The 21,477-nt window shown below is 45.9% G+C and overlaps 1 protein-coding gene across 1 annotated transcript; it reads left to right on the top strand.

Annotated features, from left to right (window-relative positions):
• The first annotated feature begins 1,376 nt into the window (after positions 1-1,376).
• On the top strand, positions 1,377-16,176 carry LOC121551449 (ras-related C3 botulinum toxin substrate 3-like). Its single transcript, XM_041864116.2, has 6 exons — positions 1,377-1,565; positions 12,004-12,075; positions 12,185-12,302; positions 13,624-13,686; positions 13,901-14,060; positions 14,283-16,176. Exons 1-6 carry the CDS (start codon positions 1,531-1,533, stop codon positions 14,411-14,413), a joined length of 579 nt encoding a protein of 192 aa, XP_041720050.1. The 5' UTR covers positions 1,377-1,530; the 3' UTR covers positions 14,414-16,176.
• Positions 16,177-21,477: the final 5,301 nt, after the last annotated feature.

Raw genomic sequence — 21,477 nt, 5'->3', positions numbered from 1 at the left:
GCTATTCATTATTACATAACGAATCTCAAAGTGCTTTAAAGCAACAACAGCAAAAAAGACAAGCAATTCAGAAAACAACATCATTGGTGAGATGGAAGGTCATGGTAGGGTCAGAGTTCATGGCTTGAGTGGTCATTGTACATTTACGTCATTTAGCAGACGCTCTTAACCAGAGAGACTTACAGTTTTTTAGTGAGTGCATACATTTTTCATGCTGGCCCCCCGTGGGAATCGAACCCACTACCCTGGCGTTGCAATAGCCATGCTCTGCCAACTGAGCTACACAGAGGGAGGTGGTCAAAAGGGGGAGAGCGGGCAAGGATGGTCTCTGGAGCAGGGGCAGACAGGCAGCACGGTGTCATCGAGGTGGCGCAAAACTCCACCTAGCCTATCAGAGGGTGGAGCTGTTACCATGTGGCTTGTACCTGTCCAATCCTTTCCTATCTAAACTATGGAGTAGGGAATAAGGGGTCAAGGTTTTGGTTTAGGATTGGGCCCACTGCTTAGCGCTCCCATTCTCCGGCTACGTCCCAATTCTCTTCCCTGCTCACAAAGTGTCCACTTGGCTTGCACACTCCCTGTCATAGACTGAAAAGCATAGGATTGGTGTAAGCGTTGGCTGGAGGGAGGGGGCCGTTTCCGCCGTTGCTAAGTCCGTGCAAAATAAAGTGTGCCAGTGCAGGACGCAGCCTTCAAGCTCTCGTTGACCTTTGTAAAGGCCTGCAGTCTGCGTACCAAATGGCATCCCTTTCCCTGTATAGAGCACTACTTTCGAGCCCTGGTCAAAAGTAGTGCTCTGTGTAGGGAATAGGGTGCCATTTGGGACGTAGTCCTGCAGCCACCAGACATGGAGCTGTGGGTTTTTGCCAGAGGACCATTTTTCTATGATTATGATTATAATGACTGTACAAGGTTTGATTTACTGTTTGTGCTCAGTTATAATCCTTTTTGGTATAGGTTGTCCTAATGTTAGGTCAAGCAATAAAACAAATAAATTCTTACAAAGTGTGTCAACTGTGGTTATTGATGGATTGTTTTGAGGTGTGTGTGTGTGTCGCTGTGTGTGTGTGTGTGTGTGCGTGCGTGCGCGCGCGCGCTAGGCTGGTTGTTTCATCCTGATACCCTTCATCACCAGAACTCTGCACGGAGTCACTACAGCAGAACCTACTGGACACATGGTTAACGTCCCAAATAGCCCCCTATTCCCTATATAGTGCACTACTTTTGACCAGAACCCCGTGGGCCCGTAGTGTACTACATAGGGAATAGGGTGTAATTTGGGAATAGATCATTGTCGTCTACAGAGTTCAAGGGCTGTTGGGGCAAAAATACAACTTTCCCTTTAAACACGTTCGATCTTTTCCGGGAGGTTCCGTCGGGATTCGCCACTGCCTCCGCTCCGCTACTGCAGCCTGGTCGCGAGGAGCTGTACCAATCCACTTATTATTAGCGATATCAGAAATTATAAACAATTTGCCATATTTAAACGCAGGGAAAAGTCAGGCGTTGGATACCACCACCCTCTGCAAAATGCAGGCCATCAAATGCGTCGTGGTGGGCGATGGGTAAGACTGTGTGTGTTTAGGCTGAAAATGTGTCCTTTTTCGAGTCTGTGAGAGGGCAATTGGTGCAATAAGGGCTGGGGCGGCTTTCAGTTCGCTAGAATCCGCTCTCTCATCAGTGCGTGAGCGTGAAATGAATGTTGAGCAATTTAATTTAAATTTTGTTAGCCTACTTTGTGATTTCATGTTATCAATGTATTTGCCAAAATTTTCGCCAGGTTTTGCACAATTAAATTATAAGGGCGGGTTGTGAAATATTCTTTCTGAAATTGAACTAAAGCTATTTGAAGGTTTCATTGAAATATAAAAACAATATCTAACTAAAGCTTCTCGGATTAACAACATTTGGAAACTCATATGTGACGATTTTTTGTTTGTGCGAAATTGTGAAATATACATAAATATGTGCATGGTTGCAGAAATGTCGGGAGGTCTTGGCTGAGACTCAGTAAATGATGTAATGCCTTCACACCTACACATCCAGCTCCTACGAAGGCGTCGGGCTACGGATGGGCATGCGCATGGGCACCTATGCAAGATACTGTGTTTATATAGCCTTTCTACCATATACAGCAGTGGCGGCTCCTGAAAAAATTCTCAGGGGGGGCAATTTTTCTGATGATTTAGGTGACCTACACACATTTTATGTCCAGCAACAACATGAAGACAGGGGCAGCATATAAGTCAATACCAGAAGCATTTATTGACTGATCTCAAAAGTGTTGGCTTACCAGGGTTGGTGGAGCCCTCAGTTTCATCTTTGCCTCGCAAAGCTAACTCAAACACTCCGCAAAACTTCACACACTGGATTAGCCGGCTGAGGATGTGGCGGTTCTTGCTAATGTCGTAGTAAATATATTTGTTATAGTGAATATGGAATATGATATGTTGAGTAAAATGTTGTGCTAAGATCTATTTAGGTCAGGAGCTGGTTATAAGTTCTGTTCCTATCCAATAACAATGGACAAAAGGGTCCTATCTTGTCAGCCTTGTCAGTTTCAGTTCTCCAGTAAACTTGTGATTATCAACACTAACCTCATCGTTGTGGCGGCGGACAGCTAGCCTGTATCCCTCATCCAGTTGAGTGGGAATGTTCACTCTCCCCAAATCAGACAATCTCAAACAGCTATCCATGTGGGTCTTTGACAGCTCATGTTTCTTAATCTTTCCTGAAAGATGGTGCATGTCCGTTACACACCAGTCGCTGTCCAAGCGGTGCTGTCTGCCGTGCCGCCTTCAGGGTGAAAGAGTAAGCAGGGGGGTAGCAGAAGACTGCATTAGCTACATCGCAGCCTGCTAGCCAGGTTTTTCGTTCGTACCAATTTTTGGAAAATCCTCGGGTGTAGGACTTCCCCCCTTTAGTAGAAACCTGTTGAATTATTAAATTTGGTCTGGGAGGTCCTAATTGTTTCGTTGCCAATTTATCTTGATTTGTTCGCCGACAAAAAGTAACTTATTTCAAAGAGACAATCGAGTTGCACTGAACGCTATAGCCATCTTGATAGTAGTACGTGAATTGATTGATGAGGCTACCCGCTCTTTTCTTAGTTACGTTCATGGTTACGTTACGTATGACGAAAGCGCGTAAGTGCAAGCCCTCAGAAACCCATAGAGATTGTATTGAAAGCTCTGATATTTGAAAAAAATTGATTTTACATGGGAGTCTATGACAGACTTCTGGGCGATTTTCAACCTGACTGAAATCGCCCCAAAAGGGGGGGGCATTTGAAGCACGACTTTAGCCTGATTGGACATTTAGTGGCACTGTGGCAGATCAGACGTCTAGATTACAACACTGATAACTACTGTTGCCGTGATATAATTGATTAGAAAAAAAATCCCTTCCTTTTCCCGTTTGGCAGTGCGTCGCCCATATCGCCCTATTGAACACACCGCCCCTGATATACAGTGAGGGAAAAAAGTATTTGATCCCCTGCTGATTTTGTACGTTTGCCCACTGACAAAGAAATGATCAGTCTATAATTTTAATGGTAGGTTTATTTGAACAGTGAGAGACAGAATAACAACAACAACATCCAGAAAAACACATGTCAAAAATGTTATAAATTGATTTGCATTTTAATTAGGGAAATAAGTATTTGACCCCCTCTCAATCAGAAAGATTTCTGCCTCCCAGGTGTCTTTTATACAGGTAACAAGCTGAGATTAGGAGCACACTCTTAAAGGGAGTGCTCCAAATCTCAGCTTGTTACCTGTATAAAAGACACCTGTCCACAGAAGAAAGCAATCAATCAGATTCCAAACTCTCCACCATGGCCAAGACCAAAGAGCTCTCCAATGATGTCAGGGACAAGATTGTAGACATACACAAGGCTGGAATGGGCTACAAGACCATCGCCAAGCAGCTTGGTGAGAAGGTGACAACAGTTGGTGCCATTATTCGCAAATGGAAGAAACACAAAAGAACTGTCAATCTCCCTCGGCCTGGGGCTCCATGCAAGATCTCACCTCGTGGATTTGCAATGATCATGAGAACGGTGAGGAATCAGCCCAGAACTACACGGGAGGATCTTGTCAATGATCTCAAGGCAGCTGGGACCATAGTCACCAAGAAAACAAATGGTAACACACTACGCCGTGAAGGACTGAAATCCTGCAGCGCCCGCAAGGTCCCCCTGCTCAAGAAAGCACATATACAGGCCCGTCTGAAGTTTGCCAATGAACATCTGAATGATTCAGAGGAGAACTGGGTGAAAGTGTTGTGGTCAGATGAGACCAAAATCGAGCTCTTTGGCATCAACTCAACTCACCGTGTTTGGAGGAGGAGGAATGTTGCCTATGACCCCAAGAACACCATCCCCACCGTCAAACATGGAGGTGGAAACATTATGCTTTGGGGGTGTTTTTCTGCTAAGGGGACAGGACAACTTCACCGCATCAAAGGGACGATGGACGGGGCCATGTACCGTCAAATCTTGGGTGAGAACCTCCTTCCCTCAGCCAGGGCATTGAAAATGGGTCGTGGATGGGTATTCCAGCATGACAATGACCCAAAACACACGGCCAAGGCAACAAAGGAGTGGCTCAAGAAGAAGCACATTAAGGTCCTGGAGTGGCCTAGCCAGTCTCCAGACCTTAATCCCATAGAAAATCTGTGGAGGGAGCTGAAGGTTTGAGTTGCCAAACGTCAGCCTCGAAACCTTAATGACTTGGAGAAGATCTGCAAAGAGGAGTGGGACAAAATCCCTCCTGAGATGTGTGCAAACCTGGTGGCCAACTACAAGAAATGTCTGACCTCTGTGATTGCCAACAAGGGTTTTGCCACCAAGTACTAAGTCATGTTTTGCAGAGGGGTCAAATACTTATTTCCCTCATTAAAATGCAAATCAATTCATAACATTTTTGACATGCGTTTTTTATAGACTGATCAGGTCTTTGTCAGTGGGCAAATGTACAAAATCAGCAGGGGATCAAATACTTTTTTCCCTCACTGTACATCTTTGAAAGACAGGTGTATTTTACTGCTGCTACATTGTGAATTGGTGCGGATGTGGTGTAGATCTTGGGTAGTGTGTGGATGTAGGGTACACAGTACTGCACTGCATAGCATAGCTAAACAGGGGTGTGGGGGGCCCTGTCTAGGATTTTGTAAAGGGATGTGCAAGAGACTCACACACACAGGTAATGATGTGAAGTGGAGTCTTCCGATAGCACGGGGCAGCCCCCCCTCTCTCTGTGAGTGTACAGACGTGGTGCCAAAACGGTAGCACAACAATCGACATGAAATTGCTCATATTCCTGTGTAATAACATTGTAATTACTCCAGTAACAGCAATGCATTACAATGTCCTTGTATCCTAATGCTTTCTCAACACATAGTAATGAAGGTGACGTGTTACTATAGTAACGCTGCCTGAGGAAGACTCTAGTAGTAGAAACGCAGTTGTGTGTCCTGATGGACTCGGCTGACTGCTCCCATATGTATTCTTTCTACTATAGTAACTATAGTAACGACAGTGTTACTACAGAGGTATGAGAGCAATGTCCTGTTCTTGGTGACTCTCGAGTCTAGCTAGAATCCCGAATGGCTCCATATTCCCAATGGTCAAAAGAAGTGAACTACATTTTTAAAAATTTAACCCAGCAACGACCTGGGGAATATTCACAGAGGGGATGAATGAGGAAGCTATTGGAATACATAGTGAATAAGGAGCCATTTGGGACAGAGGGTAGCTAGGCTAGCTAACGTCTCCCTTTTTCATATTTGTTCTTTGTGGGACCTCTCATTGGAGCTCATTTCTCTCCACCCTCTGAGAAATGACATGTTTACATCCTGGTTTGGAGGATGCACAGAGACCTCTTCAGTTAAGACTCTATCTCTCTCTGTCTCTGTCTCCCTCTTTCTCTCTCTCTCTCTCTCTCTCTCTCTCTCTAACTCAATTCAATTCAATTGAAAGGGCTTTATTGGCATGGGAAACATCTAGTTTGAGATGTTCCTTTTCTGTCTCTGTCCTCTCTCTCTTTCATCTCTCTCTCATCTCTCTCTTTCTCCTCTCTCTCTCTCCCTCTCTCAATTAAGTTACATTTCAAGTTTTAATGTCAGATGCACAAGTACAGTGAAATGCCTTTCTTGCAAACTCAAAACTTAACAATGCAATAATCAATAACAATGTATTACTAGAAGAATAAAAAAAACATGAGAAATAAGAAATACACAATAAAGTAAGTAAGCAACTATATACAGGACATATTTACAAAGTCAGTTCCAATACCATATTTACATGCGCAGGGATACTGGAGTGATGGAGGTAGATATGTATAGGGAAGCATACTATATACAGGGTCAGTTCAATACCATATTAACAATGTGCAGGGATACTGGAGGGATGGAGGTAGATATGTATAGGGAAGCATACTATATACAGGGTCAGTTCAATACCATATTAACAATGTGCAGGGATACTGGTGATAGAGGTAGATATGTATAGGGGTAAGGTGACTAGGCATCAGGATTTAAGATAAACAGAGTAGCAGCAGCTTGTATGTGAGTGGGTGTGCAGGTGTGTAGAGTCAGTTTAAATGTATGTGCATATTATGTGTGTGTGAGCAAATGATGGAGAGTGTGTGTGTGTGAGTGTGTTGGAGTGACAGTGTGTGTGAGTGTGTAGGGCCCTGTGAGTGTGCACAGAGACTGAAATAAAAGGTCCATAAAGATACAAGGTAAACTCTGTCTTCTCTAGGTTCATATCTCTGTAGGTGATGGCTTTGTTATGGAAGGTTTGGGAATCACTTCCTTTTAGGTGGTTGTAGAATTTAACGGCTCTTTTCTGGATTTTGATAATTAGCGGGTATCGGCCTAATTCTGCTCTGCATTGTCACGCTCGTCGGGAACAGAGGACCAAGGCGCAGCGTTGAAGGCGAACATACTCTTTATTTAGTGATTACACGAACAAAAACAACAAACGATAACGTGACGTCCACGGTCTAACACAAACCACACTGGAACAAGATCCCACAAACCACTGTGGCAAACAGACTGAATAAATATGGTTCCCAATCAGAGACAACCAGCAACAGCTGACACTAGTTGCCTCTGATTGAGAACCACTCTGGTCAACATAGAAATACACCAACTAGAAGCAAGGAAACTCACACCCTGGCTCAACATACAAGTGTCCCCAGAGCCAGGGCGTGACAGTACCCCCCCCCTAAAGGCGCGGACTCCGACCGCGCCAACTAAATACCACAGGGGAGGGACCGGGTGGGCACTCCGCCTTGGCGGCGGATCCGGCTCCGGGCCTGATCCCCACTCCCTCTCTAACCCCCCAAAGTACCCCTGGTCCGGTCTGACCCTGCTGACCGGAGCTGAACTGCACACTGGTGGAGCGGATTGCTCTAGCTCCGGCGTGAAGCAGCTGACCGGTGCCGGACCAGGCACCGGTGGAACAGGCACGGGCTGTGCCGGACTGACGACGCACACTACTGGCTTGGTGTGGGGAGCAGGAACAGGCCGGGCCGGGCTGGCGACGCGCACCCTTGGCTTGGTGCGGGGAGCAGGAACAGGCCGGGCCGGGCTGGCGACGCGCACCATTGGCTTGGTGCGGGGAGCAGGAACAGGCCGGGCCGGGCTGGCGACGCGCACCATTGGCTTGGTGCGGAGAGCAGGGACAGGCCGGGCCGGCGACGCGCACCATAGGCTTGGTGCGGGGAGCAGGAACAGGCCGGGCCGGGCTGGCGACGCGCACCATTGGCTTGGTGCGGGGAGCAGGGACAGGCCGGGCCGGGCCGGCGACGCGCACCATAGGCTTGGTGCGGGGAGCAGGAACAGGCCGGGCCGGGCTGGCGACGCGCACCCTTGGCTTGGTGCGGGGAGCAGGAACAGGCCGGGCCGGGCTGGCGACGCGCACCATTGGCTTGGTGCGGGGAGCAGGAACAGGCCGGGCCGGGCTGGCGACGCGCACCCTAGGCTTGGTGCGGGGAGCAGGAACAGGCCGGGCCGGGCTGACGAAGCGCACCACTGACTTGGTGCGGAGAGCAGGAATGGACCGGACTGGGCTGGCGACGCGCACCACAGGCTCGGTGCAAGGGACAGGAACAGACCGGACCGTACTGGGGACACACACCACTGGCCCTACGCAGGGATCAGGAACGGGCCGGACCGGACTGGTAACACACCCCAGTACCTCTCGCCGTGCCTCTACACCTTCCTTCCCCTCTTTGACCAGTGGCCCCCGTAACCTGGCGGCCTCCTCTGCCAACCCGCTGGGCCGCTCTACCGCGGTCTCCTGCTGCCCCGTCGTCCACGGCGTGAGCCCCCCCCCTAAAAAAATTCTGGGCTTCTCTCCTACCCGTGGACCAGGTCTCCATATTTTTCGCCAGCCTTTCGCCCTTCTGCTTCCACGTCAAGCCCCTCTCTTCCTCACACGGCTTGACCCAGTCGAGGAGGCGAAGGAGATCCGCTAGAGATCTCCCTGGCGATGGCTCCTGGACACGCTGCTTGGTCCAGTCTTGGTGGGATCTTCTGTCACGCTCGTCGGGAACAGAGGACCAAGGTGCAGCGTTGAAGGCGAACATACTCTTTATTTAGTGATTACACGAACAAAAACAACAAACGATAACGTGACGTCCACGGTCTAACACAAACCACACTGGAACAAGATCCCACAAACCACTGTGGCAAACAGACTGAATAAATATGGTTCCCAATCAGAGACAACCAGCAACAGCTGACACTAGTTGCCTCTGATTGAGAACCACTCTGGTCAACATAGAAATACACCAACTAGAAGCAAGGAAACTTACACCCTGGCTCAACATACAAGTGTCCCCAGAGCCAGGGCGTGACATGCATGCATTATTTGGTGTTTTATGTTTTACATTATTTTGTGTTTTTGCAGAGTCTCTTTTTGGTGTTTGTCCCATTTTGTGAATTCTTGGTTGGTGAGCAGACCCCAGACCTCACAACCATAAAGGGCTATCGGTTCTATAACTGATTCAAGTATTTTTTAGCCAGATCCTAATTGGGATGTCGAATTCTATGTTCCTTTTAATGGCATAGAAGGCCCTTCTTGCTTTGTCTCTCAGATCGTTCACAGCTTTGTGGAAGTTACCTGTGGCGCTGATGTTTAGGCCGAGGTATGGATCGTTTTTTGTGTGCTCTAGGGCAACGGTGTCTAGATGGAATTTGTATTTGTGGTCCTGGCAACTGGACCTTTTTTGGAACACCATTATTTTTGTCTTGCTGAGATTTACTGTCAAGGCCCAGGTCTGACAGAATCTGTGCAAAAGATCTAGGTGCTGCTGTAGGCCCTCCTTGTTTGGGGACAGAAGCACCAGATCATCAGCAAACAGTAGACATTTGACTTCAGATTCTAGTAGGGTGAGGCCGGATTCTGCACTGTTCTAGTGCCCTCGCCAATTCATTGATATACACAGTGTCTTCGGAAAGTATTCAGACCCCTTGACTTTTGTCACATTTTGTTACGTTACAGCCTTCTTCTAAAATTGATTAAATATCTATTTTTAGCAATCTACACACAATACCCCATAATGACAAAGCGAAAACAGGTTTTTAGAAATTTTTGCAAATGTATTTAAAGAAACAAAAATAAATACCTTATTTGCACAACTATTCAGACCCTTTGCTATGAAACTCAAAATTGAGCTCTGGTGCATCCTGTTTCCATTGATAATCCTTGAGATGTTTCTACAACTTGATTGGAGTCCACCTGTGGTATATTCAATTGATTGGACATGATTTGGAAAGGCACACACCTGTCTATATAAGGTCCCACAGTTGACAGTGCATGTCAGAGCAAGAACCAAGCCATGAGGTCGAAGGAATTGTCCGATAGAGCTTCGAGACAGGATTGTGTCGAGGCACAGATCTGGGGCAGGGTACTAAAACATTTCTGCAGCATTGAAGGTCCCCAAGAATACAGTGGCCTCCATCATTCTTTAATGGAAGACGTTTGGAACCATCAAGATTCTTCCTAGAGCTGGCCGCCTGGCCAAACTGAGCAATCAGGGAAGAAGGGCCTTGGTCAGGGAGGTGACCAAGAACCCAATGGTCACTCTGTCAGAGCTCTAGAGTTCCTCTGTGGAGATGGGAGAACATTCCAGAAGGACTACCATCTCTGCAGCACTCCACCAATCAGGCCTTTATGGAGACTAGTCAGGATCGAGGGAAAACTGAACTGAGCAAAGTACAGAGAGATCCTTGATGAAAACCTTCTCCAGAGCACTCAAGACAGACTGGGGTGAAGGTTCACCTTCCAACAGGACAATGACCCTAAGCACACAGCCAAGACAATGCAGGAGTGGCTTCGGGACAAGTCTCTGAATGTCCTTGAGTGGCCCAGCCAGAGCCCGGACTTGAACCCGATCAAACATCTCTGAAGAGCTGAAAATAGCTGTGCAATGACGCTCCCCATCCAACCTGACAGAGCTTGAGAGGATCTGCAGAGAAGAATGGGAGAAACTCCCCAAATACAGGTGTGCCAAGCTTGTAGCATCATACCCAAGAAGACTCGACGCTGCCAAAGGTGCTTCGACAAAGTACTGAGTAAAGGGTCTGAATACTTATGTAAATGTGATATTTAATCAATTTTAGAATAAGGCTGTAACGTAACAAAATGTGGAAAAGTCAAGGGGTCTGAATACTTTCCGAAGGCGCTGTATGTTGAAGAGGTTGGGGCTCAAGCTGCATCCCTGTCTCATCCCACGGCCCTGTGGAAAGAAATGTATGTGTTTTTTGCTCATTTTAACTGCACCCTTGTTGTTTGTGTACATGGGTTGTATAATGTCATATGTTTCCCCCCCCAACAGCGCTTTCCATCAATTTCTATATAGCAGACCCTCATGCCAAATTGAGTCAAAAGCGTTTTTGAAGACTTTGCCTTTGTTTTGGTTTGTTTGTCTCTCTCTCTCTCTCTCTCTCTCTCTCTCTCTCTCTCTGTCTCTCTCTCTCTCTCTGTCTCTCTCTCTCTCTCTCTCTGTCTCTCTCTCTCTCTCTCTCTCTTCTTTTTATCTCCCTCTCTCTTTCCCTTCCTCCGCCTTCTGTCCATCTCTCTCTCTGCTATCCATTATCAGCCCTCCCCACTCTTCCTGTTTCTTCCCACATCCCTTCTTCCTTCTGTCCATCATCTCTGCCGTCATAGTGTGTGTGTGATGCATGTGAGTGTGTGTTGCTCTCTTCTCTGAAAGCTTCCACTGTGTGTCCCCCCTGTCCCTGTCCGGCGGGTGATAAGAGAGGATAGGAGTGGAGGATAGGAGTGGATCAGTGTGTGGGGGAGGGCTGCAGTCTGCCAATGTGCCAAAAGTCTATGTAGGACAGTGTTTGTGTTCTCACACACACACACACACACACACACACACGCACACACACACACACACACACGCTGCCAAACAACCATACACAGCCACACACAGTCAAATCAAGCTAGTGTAAATGCAACTTAACCAGTTCAGCACATCCTATAGCCCTGTGCATCAGGATAATACTTAACCAGTTCAGCACATCCTATAGCCCTGTGCATCAGGATAATACTTAACCAGTTCAGCACATCCTATAGCCCTGTGCATCAGGATAATACTTAACCAGTTCAGCACATCCTATAGCCCTGTGCATCAGGATAATACTTAACCAGTTCAGCACATCCTATAGCCCTGTGCATCAGGATAATACTTAACCAGTTCAGCACATCCTATAGCCCTGTGCATCAGGATAATACTTAACCAGTTCAGCACATCCTATAGCCCTGTGCATCAGGATAATACTTAACCAGCTAAGCACAACCTATAGCATTTATTTATTGATTTGATAACTCTCTCTCTCTCAATTCAAAGGGCTTTATTGGCATGGGAAACATATGTTTACATTGCCAAAGCAAGTGAAATAGATAATAAACATAAGTGAAATAACTAATCTCTCTCTCTCTCTCTCTCTCTCTCTCTCTCTCTCTCTCTCTTTGTCTCTCAGAGCGGTGGGAAAGACATGCCTTCTCATCAGCTATACCACCAATGCCTTCCCTGGAGAATACATCCCCACAGTGTGAGTATCATAACATGAAGCTTCACTACAATGATGGTGTGTGTGTGTGCATGCATTTGTGTGTGTGTGTACTTCTCTGAACAATATTCTCCCCCTCTTGCACTCTCAGGTTTGACAACTACTCTGCCAATGTGATGGTAGATGGGAAACCAGTGAATCTGGGACTGTGGGATACTGCAGGACAGGAGGACTACGACAGGCTCAGACCACTGTCCTATCCACAGACGGTAACACCCACACACACACTCCCATCTCTCATACAGTATCACTCATACACATTCCACGTCCTCCATCTTGTGTCTTCCTGGGTCTGCCTAATTCATTCTCTCATACAGTATCACTCATACACATTCCACGTCCTCCATCTTGTGTCTGTCTTCCTGGGTCTGCCTAATTCATTCTCCACACAGTTTCCTGTTATTCCACTGTGTTGTCCTCATTACCTCCCCAGCAGCGGCTCTGTCTGACACACTGCTCCCTGCCTGCCTGCTGCTTCACAGGAAATGATTAGAGGGGCTATTTTAGCGTTCCACACATCCAGCCAGATAGGGGGGATAGTAATCTAATAGTCACACCAGTGACAGGCCAACCACCAGGATTACTGAGTGGTGTTGTTATAACACACTTTAATACGACTAGGTGGGAAATCTGCCGATGTGCCCTTGAGCAAGGCACTTAACCCTAATTGCTCCTGTAAGTCGCTATGGATAAGAGCGTCTGCTAAAAGACTAAAATGTAATGTATTGTAAATGTAATACATCCTGTCTGCATCCCTGTCCAGAGGAACCCCTGCACACACACACACACACACACACACACACACACACACACAGACACAGACACACAGACACAGACACAGACACACACACACACACACACACACACACACACACACACTGGTGTTGCATTGTGAGGCCCCAGCACCAGACTCCTCCAGACCCTCTGTAAGGTTACTGTGCCTGCTCTGAAGGCCAACAGACCCTGTAGTGGCTAAATGTTCCAATGTAATTGTCCCAATACAATTTCCCATTCTAATCCTTTTGCCACAATGAAGAGGGGTGAAATCTTAGTATTGACGCATACAAATCCAATGTCCAGAGTTTGATTCAAGTTGAAAAATAATAATACATGTATTTGTCATTCTTCTGGATACATAAATGCATTTATTCTGATAAAAAACAAACAGCATGGTCTGGTATGGTCAAAAGACTGTGTGCTGCCATTCCAGCCACTCCCAGTAGGCCTTGGAGCATGTATGCCTTTTAACTGTATTCTCCACTGGCCTGTAGAGGGGGTACACACACTTGACAGGGGATTAATGGCAAACACACATACAACAGAAATGCATCATGAATTGGAAACATGCAAATATTCAATATTACCTATTTGGCTCCTACAGAACCTTTAGTCTCTTCAACTGCTGTCCTTTCTGTACAGAGCCTAGAGAGTCACCGAGTCACAGAAATCACAACGCATTTTCTTCATGCAGTGTTTCTTGTTTAATGAGCCTGTTTAATACATGTCTGTTTCTGTGTATTGTCCCCACAGGACGTGTTCTTGACATGTTTCTCTCTGGTGAGTCCTGCCTCCTTTGAGAACGTCAGAGCTAAGGTGAGTGTCTTTATCACTCTACTAAATAATAATAATGGTAATATCACTAATATTGTCAGCATCACATTTACAGTATACATCTGTTCATTCATGTCGCTGTTTGGGCTAACTTCACAACCTCTGTCCGCATGTTGGCCTTTTAAGACCTCACGACCTTATGACCCTTTGACCTTAATGATGTTAACCCTCTGAACCTCTCTGTGACCTTTAACAGTGGTACCCGGAAGTGCGCCACCACTGCCCCAACACCCCCATCATCCTGGTGGGCACCAAGCTGGACCTGAGGGACGACAAGGACACCGTGGAGAGGCTGAGGGACAAGAAGTTGTCCCCCATCACCTACCCTCAGGGCCTGGCCATGGCACGGGAGATAGGTGGGTGTCTGTGGAGGGTGGGTGGAAGGGGGGTGGTGTGTGTTTTAGTTTGAGAAAGAGCGAGGATGTAGTGTGTCTGAATGTTTTTTGCCAGCTTCTTTGAGCTTAGTGTTCGCCTGTGGCTGAACTCACCTATTTTTGAGTCCAGGTTTCTGACTGACCAATTGGATGTGTGTTCGTCCTCATCCCCTTCTCTGATTGGCTGTCTCCTGTCCCCCACAGGTGCGGTGAAGTACCTGGAGTGCTCAGCCCTGACCCAGAGGGGGCTGAAGACCGTTTTCGACGAGGCCATCCGGGCCGTCCTGTGCCCGCCGCCCATCAAAAAGAGGCGCAAGAAGTGCACCCTCTTCTGAGAGAAGAGGGGGGCGAGGAGGAGGGGGGTCTGCAAGAAACTGAATCTACTGTTTTACAGAAAGTGTTGCTAATCGATGGCTGTCAGTGTCTCAAATGGCACCCTATTCCCCCTTTGCCACTGGCCAAAAGTAGTGCACTAGGTAGGGAATAGGGTGTTGTTTTATAAGGTAGCAGTAGTGCACTAGGTAGAGAATATGCAACCTTCACAGATACAGGTTGTTGACACAGGAGTGGGTAGAACTTGAAAGGGTGTGTCCCAAATGGCACCCGATTCCTTAAATAGTGCACTTCTTTTGACCAGGGCCTGTTGGGAATAGGGTGACATTCGGGACATTGACTAAGGCACAATTAATTGAACTCCACTTTTAGGACTTTTACATCCATTCTGTGTGACCTATGCCTTAAATCAATTGGGTAAATTCAGCGGGTCAGTGTCTCAGAGAGAGGTCATTCTAGATGGCGATGGAAGAACAACCATAATGGGTTGTAAATCTGCTACTATCCTGATCAGCTAAGCTTCTTTCCTTTATAAGACCCAATACAGAACTCACACACACACACACACACAGGTGATTTTACTGGCCAGGTCAGGTCACATGGTCAGGAACAACTCTTACCCATAATAACTGGCCTCTGTGTCCAATGTGAAAGAAGATGAATCCTCAAGAAAGGGGCCCCAAAACAAATATGATTTGTTTCCTTAAAACGTGTCATTTTATTTATTTGTATTTATTTTATGTTTTTTTTTAAAAAATGTTTTAGTTTCTTCATGTCTTGCAAGTGCAAACCAAAATTGTAGTCATTGATAAAAGCTCCCTGCCGTCTTGAACGTTCCACTCTTAACGTTAATGTATCTACTGATGGGAACTCTCCTACCTGGGGATCAGGGCCCGGATTCACAAAGCCTCTCAGAGTAGGAGTACTGATCTAGGATCAGGTCTCCCCTGCCCATACAATCTCATTCATTATAATGTAAAATACTAAACTGATTCTAGATCAGCGCTCTTATCTCCGAGACTCTTGAGACACACAGGCCAAAGGAATGATCTTCCAGCCAGGATGCCAGTTTGCACAGAACAACGAGACCTTGTTCCGTCCTTCCTTTGTCCCTGCTTGGCAGTTATTCAGCGTCAGTTTAACTGCTCCATTTGAAACCCACCGAAGGGGAAAAGGTTGACAATGTGCCATAGCGAAGACTGTTTTTTTTTGTGGAACTAGCATGCCAAATCGTGACGAGCTCTCTCTCTCGCTGCAGAACCCAGACTACTTAAGTAAGGGGGTGTCTCCAATGGTACCCGATTACCTGTATATGTATTTATAGACCCTGTTTCAAAGTAGTGCACTATATAGGAAATAGGTTGCCATTTGGGATACATCCTATCTCCTTTAAAGGCTCCCAAGAGGACATGCGTTCTTAATATGTTTTTAGGCTGTTTGAACATCTGTATTTTTCTCTCCCTCTCTCTCTCGTGTGTGTGTGTGTGTGTGTGTGTGTGTGTGTGTGTGTGTGTGTGTGTGTGTGTGTGTGTGTTTAATTAACCCACATCATGCTTCTGTGTTGCATCAGTGATAATCTACTGAACTTTGATTAAGGAACAACTCTAAACAACAAAGATCAAGCATTTAACACAAAAAAAGGAACTGTCTTTTTGTAATACCTGCTTTAATGTTACCAAACTAAACCTCTTCATTAAACATGTGTATAAAGTGATTTTTAAAAAGGTATTAATAAATAAACATATTTGAAAGTATCAAATCAAAATAGCTGTAGCTCCGTTTTTCTTTGTTGTGCTTGTGATGATGGTGATGGTGATGGTTATGATGATGGTGTTGGTGTTGATGGTGATGATGGTGATGGTGTTGATGGTGTTGGTGTTGATGGTAATGATGATGGTGATGGTGATGGTGATGATGATGATGGTGATGATGGTGATGATGGTGATGATGGTGATGGTGTTGATGGTGATGGTGATGATGGTGATGGTGTTGATGGTGTTGGTGTTGATGGTGATGATGATGATGGTAATGATGATGGTGATGGTGATGATGATGATGATGATGGTGATGATGGTGATGATGGTGATGGTGTTGATGGTGAGATGGTGATGGTGTTGGTGTTGGTGTTGATGGTGTTGGTGTTGATGGTGATGATGATGATGATGTGCTAATGTAGCCATCTGGTGTTGCAGTATTGGTTCTGGTTTTCACTCAACAGCACTGTAGCGCATTACAGCAACCTATATATATATCTCAGATTACAGTAACCTCCCCCTGCTGGTAAATTATGGTAGTAAAAATATATGTGAAATATATATCCTATGATACAGCTTTATGTTTAAACTCACTCGTTTTTGGATACTGTGGACTCTATTGAGTAGACTGAACTATGGTTTTATGGACACACAATATGTTTTGTATCAGCTCACTGTATACAGTAATGTGTTAATCTTTATTTAACCATGGAAACTTTTTACAACCAAAATATCACTTAAATATAAACACATATGAATCATTGTTAATAAATAGACATGTTTTTCATAAATCATAAATACATGTGTTTTTTTAACCCTTTTCTACTATGACATCGGGGAAATGTTACAATTTCGTGACCCGGAAGTGACTTTGGGCAACTTGTGTTTTCAAACTGTTTTCGCGGCGCACAGTTTGTATAATCGGTGCGTGATCTCTGTTTAGACTTTTCTTTCGGTTCAACTAAGGCGAAGGTAATTATGCGTTTTTATTAGCTTAGAAATCTTCACTTTGTTTCATAAATAACGTTAAACAAAACTAATTTTATTTTGAAAGGAAATAATGTCAGGAAATGGAAGCAGAAAGGAAAGAGGACAGGGAAAGATGAGACCAACAAAAAGGCGACAATACTCCAGGGAGGCGCTAGAGAAAGCTGTAGAGAAAGTAAAAACTGGAATAAGCCTTAGGGAAGTTGCCCGTGAGTCAGGGATTCCTCACACCACTCTCCAAGATTACAAAAATAACAAATATGCCTTTGCCCCTCACCCCAACCTGGCAATAACCACCGAGGAAGAGCACTCCCTTATATCTTATATTCACTGGATGGCCGACCATGCCTTCCCTATCAGCAGGACTGTGGTGAAGGCTCTGGCTGTGGCCATTATAAAGGAGAGTGGCCGTAGCACCATCGTCAATTTGGAGAGGGGACTGAGTGACAACTGGTGGTCTAGATTCAGGGCTCGCCACCCTGAACTGAGCGCCAGGGTTCCCAACACTCTCAACCGGGCCAGGGTACATGGTGCTTCTCCTGCCACCATCAAGGGCTTCTTTGATGTCTACGAGCCCATCTTTGTCAGCCACGGCTTAGAACACAAGCCGCACCTCATCTTCAACTGCGACGAGACAGGGTTTGCGGACAAGCCCAAGTCCAGGGAGAAAGTTCTCTGTCAAAAAGGCAGGAAACGCATCTATCAACAGCAGCAACACAACACTATGGAACGTATTACCGTGCACTGCTGTGTGAGTGCAGCTGGTGAGAGTATCCCGCCCTTCATAATCTTCCACAAGTGCCTCCCCAGTACGGCCTACGCGCTCGAGGGTCCACCGAAGGCCCTATATGGGGTGTCCCCTAAAGGCTACATGGATGCAGAACTCTTCCTGAAGTGGCTGGTCTTCTTCGTGAAGCACGCCCCAAAGGAGAGGCCCCTGGTGCTCGTATTGGACCAACACAAAACCCATGTGTCCAGGGAGGTGGTCAGGTTTTGCCGGGAAAATCAGATGGAGATGGTCTGCCTGCCGGTGAATACCACCCACGTGTTGCAGCCATTGGACATCAGCGTCTTTGGCCCGCTGAAGACTGTGTTCAGCAGGAATGCTGCACATCTGGGCCTGGTGCGGGGTGATCTTGTCACCGGCAAGAAGCACTTCTCCGGCATGCTGCGAGAGGCCTACCCCCAGGCGGTCACTAAGAAAAACATCATGGCTGGGTTCAAGAAGGCAGGGATTTTCCCGCTCAACAGAGAGGCCTTTGACTCCAGCCAGCAGGTGAAGCTGGTGCCGACCACCCCTGACCCCAAAGCAGCAACCTCAGAGGCCACTGCACGGAACCCCATCCCCAAAGCAGCAGAGGCCCCCACAACCCCAGCAGCAACCCCGTCTCTTGTCCCTGGTAACTGCTGTCCGACCTGCGGACAGCGTGTCCCACCCACAAACCCTCTGGTGGCTGCAGGGCTCGTCTCTCCAGACCTGGCCAATGTCCTAGTGCCCCCTGTCTTCCAAACATCTAACCGGCAGAAAGTGAAGCGTCGACTCCTCCTGCCGGCCCGCGTCTTCACAAGCGACGAGTACAACAAACTCTTTCATCAACAGGAGGCTAAGGAGGAGCAGGAGAGAAAGCGGGAGGAACTGCAGAGGACGAGAGAGCCCGGCGAAAACACCAAAGCAAAAGTGAAAAGGAAACGTCAGGCTGAGGTGGCAGAGCTTGACGGAGAGGTGTCAGAGCACTGCGCACCGGTGTCAGAGGACGATGTCTGTCTGCAGCCCTAATTACCTTGGGCTTTCAGTTTTCCATCTTTTGATAGTTTGCTCTAATCATATGAGAGATGATGCTCTGAAACCCTCCTGTCATCAGCAGTAATCTCTGGAGAGAGGGGTAGAGAGAGGGAGAGAGGGAGAGAGAAAGAGAGGGGGGTAGAGGGAGAGAAGTAGGGGGAGAGAGAGAGGGGGTAGAGAGAGCGAGAGAGGGGAAGAGAGAGAAAGAGGGGTAGAGGGAGAGAGTGAAAGAGAGGGTGAGTGTGAGAGATGTTTCTTTGTAAGTGTTTTTATTTTACCAGTGGTATTTTTGTTTTGTTTTTACCAGCATCATGCTTCTGTGTTGTTGCATCAGTGATAATCTACTGAACTTTGTTTTAAGGAACAACTCAAAACAAAAACAACAAATGTAACATTTAACAAGAAAAAAGGAACCGTCTGTTTTTGATGACATGGGGTGTATTCATTACGCCGATTCTGTTGCAAAATATTTCTTAAACGGAAGCAAACGTCACAAAATGTGGAGAGACTTACCTGAACTTGTCCAATAGAAACTCCAAACAGTTGCAAAACATTCAGTTGGGCAACAGAATTGGTGGAATGAATACACCCCTGTTTTAATTTGCCAAAAGAAACCTCTTCACTGAACATTTGATTAAAAAAGTGATTGTATTAGTGAACACTAACAAGTACTAAGCTTTATATATACACTGAACAAAAAATATAAATGCAACATGTAAAGTGTTGGTCCCATGTTTCATGAGCTGAAATAAAAGATCCCAGAAACTTTCCATGCGCACAAAAATACAGTGACCAGATCCTAGGAACCATTAAAGGTATCTGTGACCAACAGATGCATATCTGTATTCCCAGTCATGTAAAATCATATATTAGGGCCTAATTTATTTATTTCAATTGACTGATTTCCTCATATGAACTGTAACTCAGTAAAATCAATGAAATTGTTGCATGTTGAGTTTATATATTTTTGTTCAACTCTTGAAAACCCTTCTTATTATCCGTAGGGTTTTCAGCAGTTAGCTTCGCCCACGGTTGGCTGCGTGTGAACTACAATTCCGACGCTGTGTTTTAACATTTAGAAATGTAAATAATCATCACTTGCAAAACGGTTTCCGAAACATATGCTGATATGCCCCTTATCGTTCACATCAGCGAGAAATAAAATTTTCCCCAAAAAATATACACATGCTGTAGCAGTTTGCACAGATCCATAAACTGTGTGTGCCTCCAGTTGACAAACTACACTTCCTCCCCAGTTACACTTACACACAGGTGTTCGGAGCACACTAGTCTGTCTTCCGTAAATAAGCGATATAAAATGGAGATATGACCGTGTGGGAACACTAACCCTAATTAGACCTATGAAGGTGTGTCCTGATTGTACCTTTTTGTTTTTTGAAAATTATTTCTCGCTGATATGAAAGACACACTACTTATGTTTCCAAAACTGTACCACAAGCGATGTGTTTTAACGTTCAGAACGAGCGTTGGGGATGATAATCAAACTCCCCCAGCCAGAAGATACTATCTATCATCAATAGGCGCTAAAGCAGTTAGCGTCTTCTTCTTCTGTGGATTTTATATGGCGGTTGACAATCAACTTTAAGGTGCATTACCGCCACCAACTGGACTGGAGTGTGGACCAGAGACAGTGAAGGTCTAAATCCTACCCAATAATCTCGTCTCCCTAAGGAAACGAAATACATAATTAAATACTACATTTCCTAAAGATTTCCCCAGCAGTTCACTTAATCCTGGCTCTTCAACCCCATTACTCCTCAAATCTAATAACAATCGCCCCCTTTCTCTCACATATTTCTGGCACTGAAATAGAACATGTTCCACTGTCTCCATCTCCTCCTGACAATGATCACACCTCCCAGTCGGATGTTTCCCCACCACTTTCAATGTACTATTTAGCCTTGTGTGTCCCAGTCTCAGCCCTGTGACTACACATTCCTCCCTTCTCTCTCGGCCTGAGGACCTCCCTGCCCCCATCTTTTCCTGGATCTTATACAGGCGTCTTCCCTTTCAAATCAAATCAAATCAAATCAAATTTTATTGGTCACATGCGCCGAATACAACAGGTGCAGACATTACAGTGAAATGCTTACTTACAGCCCTTAACCAACAGTGCATTTATTTTCTCTCTCTGTTCCACAACTCTTGCCACTTATTTTTAACCACTGTTCTTATTAATCCCTTGGCTTCTGCTTTACTGATTGACAATTCCATCTCAACATTAGGATGTTTAAGAGCCTGCTTGGCAATAATATCCACTTCCTCATTCCCCTCTACTCCCACATGAGCTGGTACCCAGAGGAACATAACAAATATCCCCATCTGTTTCACTCTATACAAGCAAGCACTGCAAAACCTCATACAATACAATCATCCTGTCTGCTCTGAGAGACACATGAATTTAAGCTCATCAGTGCTGCACAGTTAGCGTCTATGAATGGGTTAAGTACTTAACCCATTAAATAAAGGTTAAATAAAATAAAAAAATACTTGATATACTAGGCTTTATATACTAGGCCAA

Source organism: Coregonus clupeaformis, chromosome 35 (assembly GCF_020615455.1).
Source record: "Coregonus clupeaformis isolate EN_2021a chromosome 35, ASM2061545v1, whole genome shotgun sequence".
Taxonomy (NCBI): Eukaryota; Metazoa; Chordata; class Actinopteri; order Salmoniformes; family Salmonidae; genus Coregonus; species Coregonus clupeaformis.
The sequence above is the reverse complement of the archived record's forward strand: the minus strand, read 5'-3'. Positions and strand labels throughout refer to the sequence as shown.